We start from the raw sequence: 10449 nt of genomic DNA on the forward strand, positions 1-10449 counted from the left end.
TCCACGATTAATCATGATTAATCACATTTTTCAACTACTATTTTTGCAAAGCTTATAACAGACATTTACTTGAATAATATCTTGGAATTGATGCCCAATCACCAAATATGAAGTATATTTAATTCAAAGACTGTTCTAATAGCTTTCTTGGATTCTTGAATACGATCTAATTGGAGACATCTTTGCAGACTGTAACCATATTCCTATTTTGTGAACAGCAGCGGTGATTTTGTTTATTGTATTATATTTTCATTTGAAATTTGCATTGAAAGGTTCTACTTCCGGTTTAAGCTATTTGCTTTTATTTTGAATGCAAACTTCTTGTTTAGTACTGTTCACACCTAAGGTACGAAGAGTACGGCAAAAAGTTTCATGTTGAGCCTCAAAAAACGGACGTTTATTTTTCTAGCACCCCCTCCGAAGAGGCAAAAGGTGTGTGGCCGAGTGGTCTAAGGCGCCGCGTTCCGGACCCAGTCTCCCCAGGAGGCCTGGGTTCGAATCTCGTGGCTGCCAGGATGGCCGAGTGGTCTAAGGCGCCGCGTTCAGGACCCAGTCTCCCCAGGAGGCCTGGGTTTGAATCTCGAATTTCCCCATTGTGGGACTAATAAAGGCATTATTATTATTATTAAACGATGGATATAAGTAATTTGTGTTTGTAAATATTAAGTGTCGAATGTGAAATATGTCAGCTAATTGTATGCGTATGTTTTGAACTGTGTTTCAGCTCTTACGGTGATTAGATTTTAAGGTTACACGGTTATGGATACATCTTGCTCAAAAATAAACCACAAAATCATCAGTAAAGTCTCATCCTTGGTTCGGAGGGCATGCTACACAGACATTTTTTTGATAACATTTCTTAAAACTGCCCACAAGCGCCACAGTCCAGCAGTGTTGGTTTGCACGGCCCAATGGTAACTTAAACACAGTGTTTTGTTCTGAGACGTGCTAAAGACAGCTAATATGGCACAATATTTGCAAAGTATGCAAATTATTTTTTAAGTAAATCAAACTGAGTTAACTGAGTTCAAATATTGAACTGAGTTAAATTTTTTTGGATTAATCACCTGAGTTAATGCTTTAATCTTGATAGCCCAAATATATATATATATATATATATATATATATATATATATATATATATATATATATAGATATATAGATAGATAGATATATAGATATATTTTTTTACATAAAAGCATGGGTTATGGTCATTGTTGAATAATTACTGGTGCATTTATTTATTTATCTGATTTATTTAATTCCATATTCAATGAATTCAACAATTAATGACAATCTTAATACAAGCTACAACCTTTACCACAACATTGGCATTTCCCTAAGAGTATTGAAAATACCACAATTACCTCCTATTCAAATCTTATGAGAACAGACTCCTGACACACAGAAGGATTACCTCACATTTATTTCTGCACAGCCACTCACTCACCCTATCGAGTGGCTCCTTTCTGTCCAGTGGGGTTAGATGGTCATCTTGGAGCCAACAAGTCGCTGTGACCAGCTGGTCAGTGTCCATGGTCACCCCTGAAGGGAACACTTGTACCCTGGCAAGAGATTCGGCTATAGCAATCTGCCTGATAAGTTTTATTGCTGTTTCGAAAAGGGTTCATTTTAAATATTTGTATTTACAACAAATATTTATGAATCCTATTTTACATTGAGTATGCTTATGGTACGTTTTGCACTGGTCATATAGCCTCGTCCAAAATAAATTTGTCAGTTAAAAAAAAAAAATCAACTCGATTAATCATTAACATATTCATGATTTAGGTCAGAAGACTACGATTTAAAGGGTTGACATTTGTATAAACTTGCTCACAGTGAACATCAGCTCAGTCAGTAGGGACTTAGACTATGGAGTTCAGAGGGCATGAATTTTAGTCTTACCACTGACAGAAAGTAAAAATGCCAATATCATAAATTAAACCTATAGAGATTCACTCGTTTGGTCATTAAATGCATTTTAATATCTGACTTGATACTTGATACTCATAGTGCCTACTCACAATCTAATGTGTAGCCTGCATTGAGTTGCACCACACACAGTGAAGTGGAAGTGGTCTGATAAAAGCCTGCCTTGATAACGGGTTCGCTTAAGATCGATATCGCTGACGCTATCCATCCATAAAACAAACTGCTGGCAACCGATGTGGTTCACAAAGACCTTTGAAAAGGTTTTTGTGACATAAATATTGCTCGTAACGTAATGTCACAATGCCACTCAGCACCAGGCGCCTGACCTTGAGAAGCTTCCAAAAAGCTTCTAAAACCAGCCAGCTAAAAAAAAAAAAAATTACATAATGAGCCCCTCAAGCCTTTGAGTGGTCATTCACAAAAACAGCCTCAATCTGAGGAGGTGTGGTTGTTCAGTCGCTGCTTCCAGTCACATATAAATGCATCGGCTGACATAAGCAGGCCACTTGGGGACAGTCCAGGTCTAAGCGGTGTGAAACCATGGCAAACCGCTGGGGTGTTACCTTCATAGTGGCATTCGTGCTGCTGGAATGCTTCACAAGGACCGAGGTAAAAGCCTGGGAAGCTTCAAAAAACCCATCCTCTCAGAATCCATCGGGACAGAATCCTCCTGATGGCCCATTTCCAACCAAACCCATGGATCCTTCACATCCGAGGTTACCTGGAAATCCACGGCAGAATCCTGTCCTTAATCCTCCAGGGCAGAATCCTGTTAAAAATCCTGGAGGGCAGAATCCTGTTCAAGTTCCTGGAGGGCAGAATCCTGTTCAAGTTCCTGGAGGGCAGAATCCTGTTCAAGTTCCTGGAGGGCAAAATCCTGACATGGATATTTCCAGGTGGAATGTTCCTAATCTGTGGCAGAATCCTCAGAATCCTGGAGGGCAGAACCCTGGATATTATTCTCACAGGTGGAATGTTCCTCCTACGGGGCAGAATCCTTATAATCCTGGAGGGCAGAATCCTGTAAGTAATCCGCCCGGGTGGGAAATTCCTCCTCCGGGGCAGAATCCTCAAAATCCCGGAGGTCAGAATCCTGTTTATAATCCGGCCACTAGGAATGTTCTTTCTCCGGGGCAGAATCCTTATAATCCCGGAGGTCAGAATCCTGTTTATAATCCGGCCACTAGGAATGTTCTTTCTCTGGGGCAGAATCCTTATAATCCTGGAGGGCAGAATCCAGTAAAAAATCCTTCCGGGTGGGAAGTACCTCCTCCGGGGCAGAATCCTCAGAATCCTGGAGGGCAGAACCCTGGTTATAATCCTCCCATGAGGAAGGTTGTTCCGGGGCAGAATCCTTCTAATCCCGGAGGTCAGGATCCTTCTAATCCCGGAGGTCGGAATCCTTCTAATCCCGGAGGTCAGAATCCTTCTAATCCCGGAGGTCGGAATCCTTCTAATCCCGGAGGTCAGAATCCTTCTAATCCCGGAGGGCAGAATCCTTCTAATCCCGGAGGGCAGAATCCTTCTAATCCCGGAGGGCAGAATCCTTATAATCCCGGAGGTCAGAATCCTTATAATCCCGGAGGTCAGAATCCTTATAATCCCGGAGGACAGAATCCTTATAATCCCGGAGGACAGAATCCTTATAATCCCGGAGGGCAGAATCCTTTTAATCCCGGAGGGCAGAATCCTTTTAATCCCGGAGGTCAGAATCCTTTTAATCCCGGAGGGCAGAATCCTTTTAATCCCGGAGGGCAGAATCCTTTTAATCCCGGAGGGCAGAATCCTTTTAATCCCGGAGGGAAGAATCCTTTTAATCCCGGAGGGCAGAATCCTTTTAATCCCGGAGGTCAGAATCCTTTTAATCCCGGAGGGCAGAATCCTTTTAATCCCGGAGGGCAGAATCCTTTTAATCCCGGAGGACAGAATCCTTTTAATCCCGGAGGGCAGAATCCTTACAATCCCGGAGGGCAAAATGTTCTTTCTCCGGGGCAGAATCCTTATAATCCTGGAACCAAGACTCCTGTTAAAAACCCTCCAGGGCAGAATCCTGTCAAAAATCCTCTAATGCAAAGTTCTGTTCGAAATTACGATTGGTCTGATCATCATGGCCCAAAAGGTGCATTAGTTTTTGATCATACTCGCAAGCACACGAAGAACCCTGACAATCAACAGCCCGTGCCTCCTGTGAATACATGTGATGTGCATACAAATGTTCGAGTCCCATGTGGAAGCGGTGATATCTCTGCAGAGGGTTGTGAAGCTCTTAACTGCTGCTATAATGAAGGCATGTGCTTCTTTGGGAAGCTGGGTAAGTAGTTGAGAACCTCACATTGTCCTTTTCTTCTGTCTAGTCAGGTCAAGAACATTTTGTGATTGTCTTTGCGTTCTTCTAGTGACTGTACAGTGCACCAAAGATGCTCAGTTTATTGTGGTAGTGGCCAGAGATGCCACTATACCCAGAATCGACCTGGAAACCATTTCCCTGTTGGGAGATGATCCTGGCTGCATATCTGTCGACTCAAATTCCGCTTTTGCCATCTACCAGTTTCCTGTCACTGCCTGTGGCACTGTTGTTGCGGTGAGTTACTCATTTTCAAACCACAAAAATAAATACACAAACGTGCTGCATGTGAATTTTCATCTGGAAACTTCTCTTGCAGGAGGAGCCTGGTTTGATAATCTATGAGAATAGGATGACCTCGTCATATGAAGTGGCAATGGGACCACTGGGTGCCATTACCAGGGACAGCAGCTATGAGTATTGTGACGCGATGAGCAATCCTGCCAAACTAAATGCACCGGAACGATCAACCTGATGCAATTGTTCTATTTTCAGTTTACTCTTCCAGTGTCGATACACCGGCACTATAGTTGAAACTCTGGTTGCGGAAGTTCTACAGCTAGATGCAACTCCCGTATCAGTGACTGGTCAGGGTCCCATCGGTGTGCGGCTGAGGTTGGGTAATGGACTGTGCAATGTGAAGGGTTGTAATGAAGGTATGTGCACGCACTCCTGGTACCCAGTTTTATTTGGACACAGAACATAATTAGTGTGTCTGTACTCACAGAGGAAGTGGCCTATAACTCCTACTATATGGTGGAGGACTACCCTGTGACCAGAATCTTGAGGGATCCTGTGTATGTGGAGGTTCAACTCATGGACAGGACTGACCCCAACCTTGTCCTGAACCTTGGACGCTGTTGGACCACCACTAGTGCAAATCCTCACAGTTTGCCTCAGTGGGACATTCTGATTGACGGGTAAAAAAAAAAAAAAAAAGATTTTGCTAGGAACACAGAGACGTTGCCAATTGATTTGACCTGATCTGTTCCTTCTCCAGGTGTCCTAACAGGGATGATCGCTACAAGTCCTCTCTTGTTCCAGTTGGTTCTAACTCTGGTCTGGACTTCCCAAGTCATTACAGGCGTTTCATTTTCCAAATGTTTACCTTCGTGGACGCCAGTTCACTAGAACCACAAAAAGAACAGGTAACCCGTACAGCCAACAAAACATCCAAACTTCACAGTGCTAAATTTGAAAAAGAATTCCTTTAATTAAATAATTGTTGCCGTGCACTGGAGAGGGGAGCTCTCTAATCTTGTTGCACATTGAGTACAATGACAATAAAGGGCTTTCTGATTCTGAACACCACGTATAAGATATGCACTTTTCTCCATGTCCAGGTATACATTCACTGCAGTACGTCAATCTGCAACACTGGCGCTGGCTTCTCTTGTGAGCCAAATTGCTTCAGTCGGAGAAGTAAGTGATGTAGAATATCTTCAAATATAAATATAATGTGGTTGATTTCATCCAAATGTCAAACTTACCATGCTTTTTGTGTTTGTAAAGGGAGAGACGTGAACGCTGCCGTCAAGAAGCCGGCTGAGCCAAGGATTGTGGTCTCGTCTGGACCTGTGCAGATGGTTGGCGCCACAGCGTAAACCAGCGCAGACATTTCATTGAACCAACATAGTGGTGCCGTGTTACTTGACTTTATACGTGAATCGCTAAAAAGTCTACTAGAAGGCGTATGCGTCAAATATGCACTGCAGTGAAAATGAAATGGATTCCTCAAATGCTTGTAAGCAAACAATATTAAAAAGTGCATTGATGTACTATGAATACTTATATTTTGTCCTACAATACTTTTCGCACTGTAAATAATGGATGAAAAACTGTAATTAAGATGAACTGACTGTGTATCATTTTAAAATCCACAAACTATCATAATTGTTATAAGTAATATTTAAATTGAAGTATGGTAACTTTAAATGAAACGCGAGAACATCTGGCATTTTTTTTGTTAACATGAATAAAACGCTGCCTTTTCTACCCTAATTGTCACTGTGCAAGCGAAGTATCTGTATCAAAGATAAAATAAAAGCTTGCAAAAGTTTCCTCTGCATTTCATACTCAAACATGTGCACACACACACACAAACACTACTTCATAATTTGTATAATTTATTTTTCCATTTTTTTTATTCAAAAGTAGTCAGAAGAGTTTTGCCAACATGACAGTTAACATTTGAAAAAAAAAACGCATTCATGTCTTGAGGAACATGAACATGACCTTGAAAGCAAAAATGGAAGAGCTGGTACATCGAGTTCAGTTTTGGTTTAAATTTCAATTCAGCGGTCAAATGTGGATTGACTGATTTGAAATCTGATTTTATAGTGCCTGTAATGTTGTCTGAACTTGAGCTTCGAGTTCGAGCCATCGCTTCAGATATATTTGTGCATCTTGGGGGTCTTGCATTACTCACAATAAGTCAGGGTGTAATTTTACGATGAACCTTAAATGTTTTTTGCCCTTTTGCCTTTGAACCTTTTGCCCTCTACAAGTCAAGCTAATCTTGTCTTAACTTTTCAATTCACAGCTGTTCATTGTTTCAATACATTTTACGCAACTTTCTGTACATTGACGAGGAATCTGAGCAGCAAAATTCACAAAAGGTTTGATCCAAGAATAGACTGATAAATTTACTAAGTCGTCAACTTCAACACCTTTCTGTGACTCTTCTAGTCTCTCTGTTACTACCGCTGTTTTATATCATGACTGGATCAATGAATGTCCGAGTTCATTTTGCTTTTCACATTTTGACATCATGCATCGAGTGTCACACAGTCACAGTGTCATTACCAATCTGCTACAGAGACTGGAAGACTCACAGACAGGGAAATGTTTATAAATGTTTTGGTCCAACACAAGCACTTGTTGCGAATAGTTCAATTTAATTTCTTTTTTAAGAGAACAGTAAGTTGTGAAACTCAAAGATTGAACCGTGCAGAGGTCATAGTAAGTTCTTCTGGAGAGAAAGATGGATGGCTGTATTTTAGTCAACCTGAAATTTCATCTGGATTTTTTTTTTTGGTCGTTTCTGACTAATGTAAGTAAAAACACTGACCAAAAAAGCCGATGCTCAGTTATTCATTTGCATTCATGGCCGATTGTCTTGCTGGTGATTTTCAAGTGCAATTAGGGTTTGCCTTCTGCGGCCGCAGTCAGAACAGTCCTGAGATTTGTGATCAAAATGAGACATTGGACCACTTGACTATCAGGTGTAAAGAAATGTGTTCCTTGCACAACAAATAAGTAGAGTCTCTTACTTGGAGTTTATATACATGCCATTATACTGAAGAGAAAGTGAATACAAAAAAGTAAAGAACAACATTCACATTGATAGCTCGAGTCCCGTGCTGCTTATCACCTGCTCCTTCCCGCCAATATCTGATGCTGGGGCAAGCCAACTCTTGTGTGATCAACACCCCGGCACTGTGGCTTTCGCTCTCTCCTCTTCCACCTGCCATCAGTCGGACTTGTCTTTCTTTTTGCCTCCTCCGATTGGAACTTTGCTGACCACAGCGGAACCAACCGCCGTCACGCCGCCGGCGACGGCAGACACTCCTCCCTTGATTAGGCCCACGCCGGCGGCGGGCACGGCGGCCACGGAGCTGACAGCCGTCTTGGTGAGATCCAGGCTTTTTCCTCCTATCCAGGTCACGCCGACCACCGTAGCTCCTACAGCCCCCTTGGTGGCGCCGTACAAGCCCCCAGCCAACCTGCCCAGCATGCCCGTCTGAGTTGGTGGGTGCTCTTTGAGGGTGTCTGGTGGATAAAGGTGACATGTTACAGATATGGAATGGTGGACAGTCGAGAGCCAGCAAGGCCTTCCCTGCTGTCCGTAAGACAATCACAACAACATTTACAAACCCAAATGTTACATTTGTTCAAAAGAAGGAGAATGAATTTATTTTCCCAATCGATGATAGCGTGATTAATTCACATAATTTCACTTGGCTGGCTGCACTGCTTTAGATTTTTTTTTTGTTTTGGAGGTTGGGGGGGAATCGGATTTTAGCCCTTGAAGTCATTACTTGTGTAAATGGCAACAGGTGCATAAACAGGTTTAATGCACATTCTGCCATCTAGTGGAAGATACATGTGTTGCCTCTAATTAAAGATACATATATTATTCATTTTCAGAAGAATTAAATGGAATTTGACAACCTTCAACAGCAACTGATGATCACTTGCAAAACAATATATACCAAAATGCATTGTGTGTACAGAAAAAATATTTTCAGTTTCCGGGTTGTTGTTGTTTTTTTTTTCACGGTGCAAGACAAATAAATGAGTTGTGGCATTTTTCTCCACCCAATCATAGATGCCATAAGCAGCCACAGAGATTCACTGACCTGAATCGACTGGCTCATCATTAAGGTTAGCAGGTGTGCCCTCAAGCACCTGCTCTTCCTGACTCATCTCTGTGGGGAAATAATGGAGACAATTACAAACATATCAATAAAAATAGATTCACACTTACAGTATAATCAAGGAGCAAACTGTAGCAAGAATAGATGGGAAGCATTACAAATGCCAATCAAATCAATAAATAAATACACTTGACATACAGCTTAAGGTCCATGTACTTGTACTCTCTTTCTCCTCACAAGTACGTCGATTCAGCGCATTAGTAGAATGACAAGGGCACATTAGTAAAATAACTGTCTTACTTTTGATGTTTTTTCATTACTCAGGCCATTTTTTTGGCCAACTATTACCTTATGAGACATTACAAGGAAACTCCAGTGCTGTATCAGGCTCAACTAGGATGTACACTTGGAAAGTACCAGTAGTTTGGCCTCACAAGTAACATGAAGCTGCCCAACTAACTAAAATGAGAAAATTACCGTACTAGTGTGCAGAAATGCCAAACCATAGTGGAAAAATGTTACTTGTAAGCGTACATGGATCTTAAAGTGGACGTTAAGGATTGGGAATTCTGCATCAAACAGCTTTCAAAACTGTGAACGCAAAAAAAAAAAAAAATGAGTTTGTTCTGATCTACAAACAAGGCAGACCTGTTCATTCCAAATAAAACGACAGCTTGCACAACAGGACCGACAAATTGCAACGAGGTGTGGACGCGTGGCAAGCTATTTGAAGTCATAAAATTGCAAAGCAGGACACGCTGGAACTTGTTGACATATGTACGGCGGCTACGTGGCAGTATGGAGCGAGGATTTAAATCCGACTAATTGACAGCATCTCACGCTAGCAAAGCGGCTATAACCCACAAGAGCTTACTTTGGGTAACTTTACGCCAACGTCAAGTGAAACACAAACACTTGCAAAGCCTGCATTCGTGTTTAGAAAGATGTTAGACGCCTTATTTAAATCCAATTTAAACTGTGGTATATTGTTGTAGAAAAGGCAAGCTTTTATTTCGCCGTCTTTCGAATATTCGAGGTCAGCAAGTCAGACACGTCAGTTCGCTCCGGGTGAACAACAGCACCTCCCATTAACTCGAGGCAAAACGCACTTAATGTTTTTCTTTGTGATATTCGTGTTATGTACCGCTAACAAATCCAAATCTTGCAAGTTTTATAACGTTTTTACACTAACTTGTACGGTTAGCGGCTGTTATTATGGCTGACATATTGTGACGAACTCCAGTAGGTTGATACAATATGGCAACTTACCTTCTTTTTTTACACCCTTAGATACAAAGAATCGACTCCCAATATTGTGTTCAAATAACTGAGGCGTGAATTTGTATGGTTGTCGACGGAGAAACAGGACTGTCCCAGTAGGTTGTTTTTTTTTCTAGGATGAGATTAGGCTCCACCCCCTTGAATATCTGCGTGTGAATAACTCTCTTTCGTTACGATTTTGTTTGAATGAAAGGTCAATAAAAGAATTTGAACATTGTGAAAATTTCTGATTAAAAATTAAAATAAAAATATTTTTTGCCAAATAAAAATATTTGATATGTGTACAGTACATACACTGTTCACTGCATATAAACGGAAGGGCTTAATCAAAGTCCACACAAAATCACTCGATGATGATTTGTTATAAATATATACATGTGTATATATATATTAATTCTATTCTGCCTTTCTGTCCTTATGCCCCCCTGGCATTGCAGCACAAACAAAAGGCATAAAAAAACAAAAACAAACATGGAAAACGGAAACACTATACCACGTGACACAAACCCA

General features: G+C 41.3%; 2 protein-coding genes across 5 annotated transcripts; one reads left to right on the plus strand and one right to left on the minus strand.

The window, feature by feature from the left end:
* Positions 1-2367: 2367 nt before the first annotated feature.
* Positions 2368-6338, plus strand: LOC148335171 (uncharacterized). The gene is made up of 8 exons (XM_088297468.1): positions 2368-4246; positions 4332-4516; positions 4599-4696; positions 4775-4935; positions 5007-5199; positions 5280-5427; positions 5623-5701; positions 5792-6338. The coding sequence occupies exons 1-8, from the start codon at positions 2476-2478 to the stop codon at positions 5881-5883; spliced, it is 2727 nt and encodes a 908-aa protein (XP_088153594.1). The 5' UTR covers positions 2368-2475; the 3' UTR covers positions 5884-6338.
* A 54-nt stretch (positions 6339-6392) lies between these two features.
* tmem263 (transmembrane protein 263) lies at positions 6393-10067 on the minus strand. 4 transcript variants are annotated; one of them, XM_088297469.1, is made up of 3 exons: positions 9928-10067; positions 8641-8709; positions 6393-8050 (listed from the first exon to the last, which is right to left on the minus strand). In XM_088297469.1, the coding sequence occupies exons 2-3, from the start codon at positions 8705-8707 to the stop codon at positions 7752-7754; spliced, it is 366 nt and encodes a 121-aa protein (XP_088153595.1). In that variant the 5' UTR covers positions 8708-8709; positions 9928-10067; the 3' UTR covers positions 6393-7751. The 4 variants fall into 4 exon arrangements, with proteins under 4 accessions (XP_088153595.1, XP_088153598.1, XP_088153596.1 ...); XM_088297472.1 differs by lacking the exon at positions 9928-10067 and adding an exon at positions 9533-9680; XM_088297470.1 differs by lacking the exon at positions 9928-10067 and adding an exon at positions 9307-9453.
* Positions 10068-10449: the final 382 nt, after the last annotated feature.

This window comes from Idiotropiscis lumnitzeri, chromosome 6 (genome assembly GCF_059441095.1).
Source record: "Idiotropiscis lumnitzeri isolate Australia: NSW breed Sydney's pygmy pipehorse chromosome 6, RoL_Ilum_1.0, whole genome shotgun sequence".
Taxonomy (NCBI): domain Eukaryota; kingdom Metazoa; phylum Chordata; class Actinopteri; order Syngnathiformes; family Syngnathidae; genus Idiotropiscis; species Idiotropiscis lumnitzeri.

Coding starts and splice junctions, on each gene's coding strand:
- tmem263 (XM_088297469.1), bottom strand. CDS start 8,707: ATGAGTCAGGAAGAGCAGGTGCTTGAGGGCACACCTGCTAACCTTAAT. Junction 8,051..8,640: donor TGATGAGCCAGTCGATTCAG/GTCAGTGAATCT, acceptor TTTATCCACCAG/ACACCCTCAAAGAGCACCCA.
- LOC148335171 (XM_088297468.1), top strand. CDS start 2,476: ATGGCAAACCGCTGGGGTGTTACCTTCATAGTGGCATTCGTGCTGCTG. Junction 4,517..4,598: donor CCTGTGGCACTGTTGTTGCG/GTGAGTTACTCA, acceptor CTTCTCTTGCAG/GAGGAGCCTGGTTTGATAAT. Junction 5,428..5,622: donor TAGAACCACAAAAAGAACAG/GTAACCCGTACA, acceptor CTCCATGTCCAG/GTATACATTCACTGCAGTAC.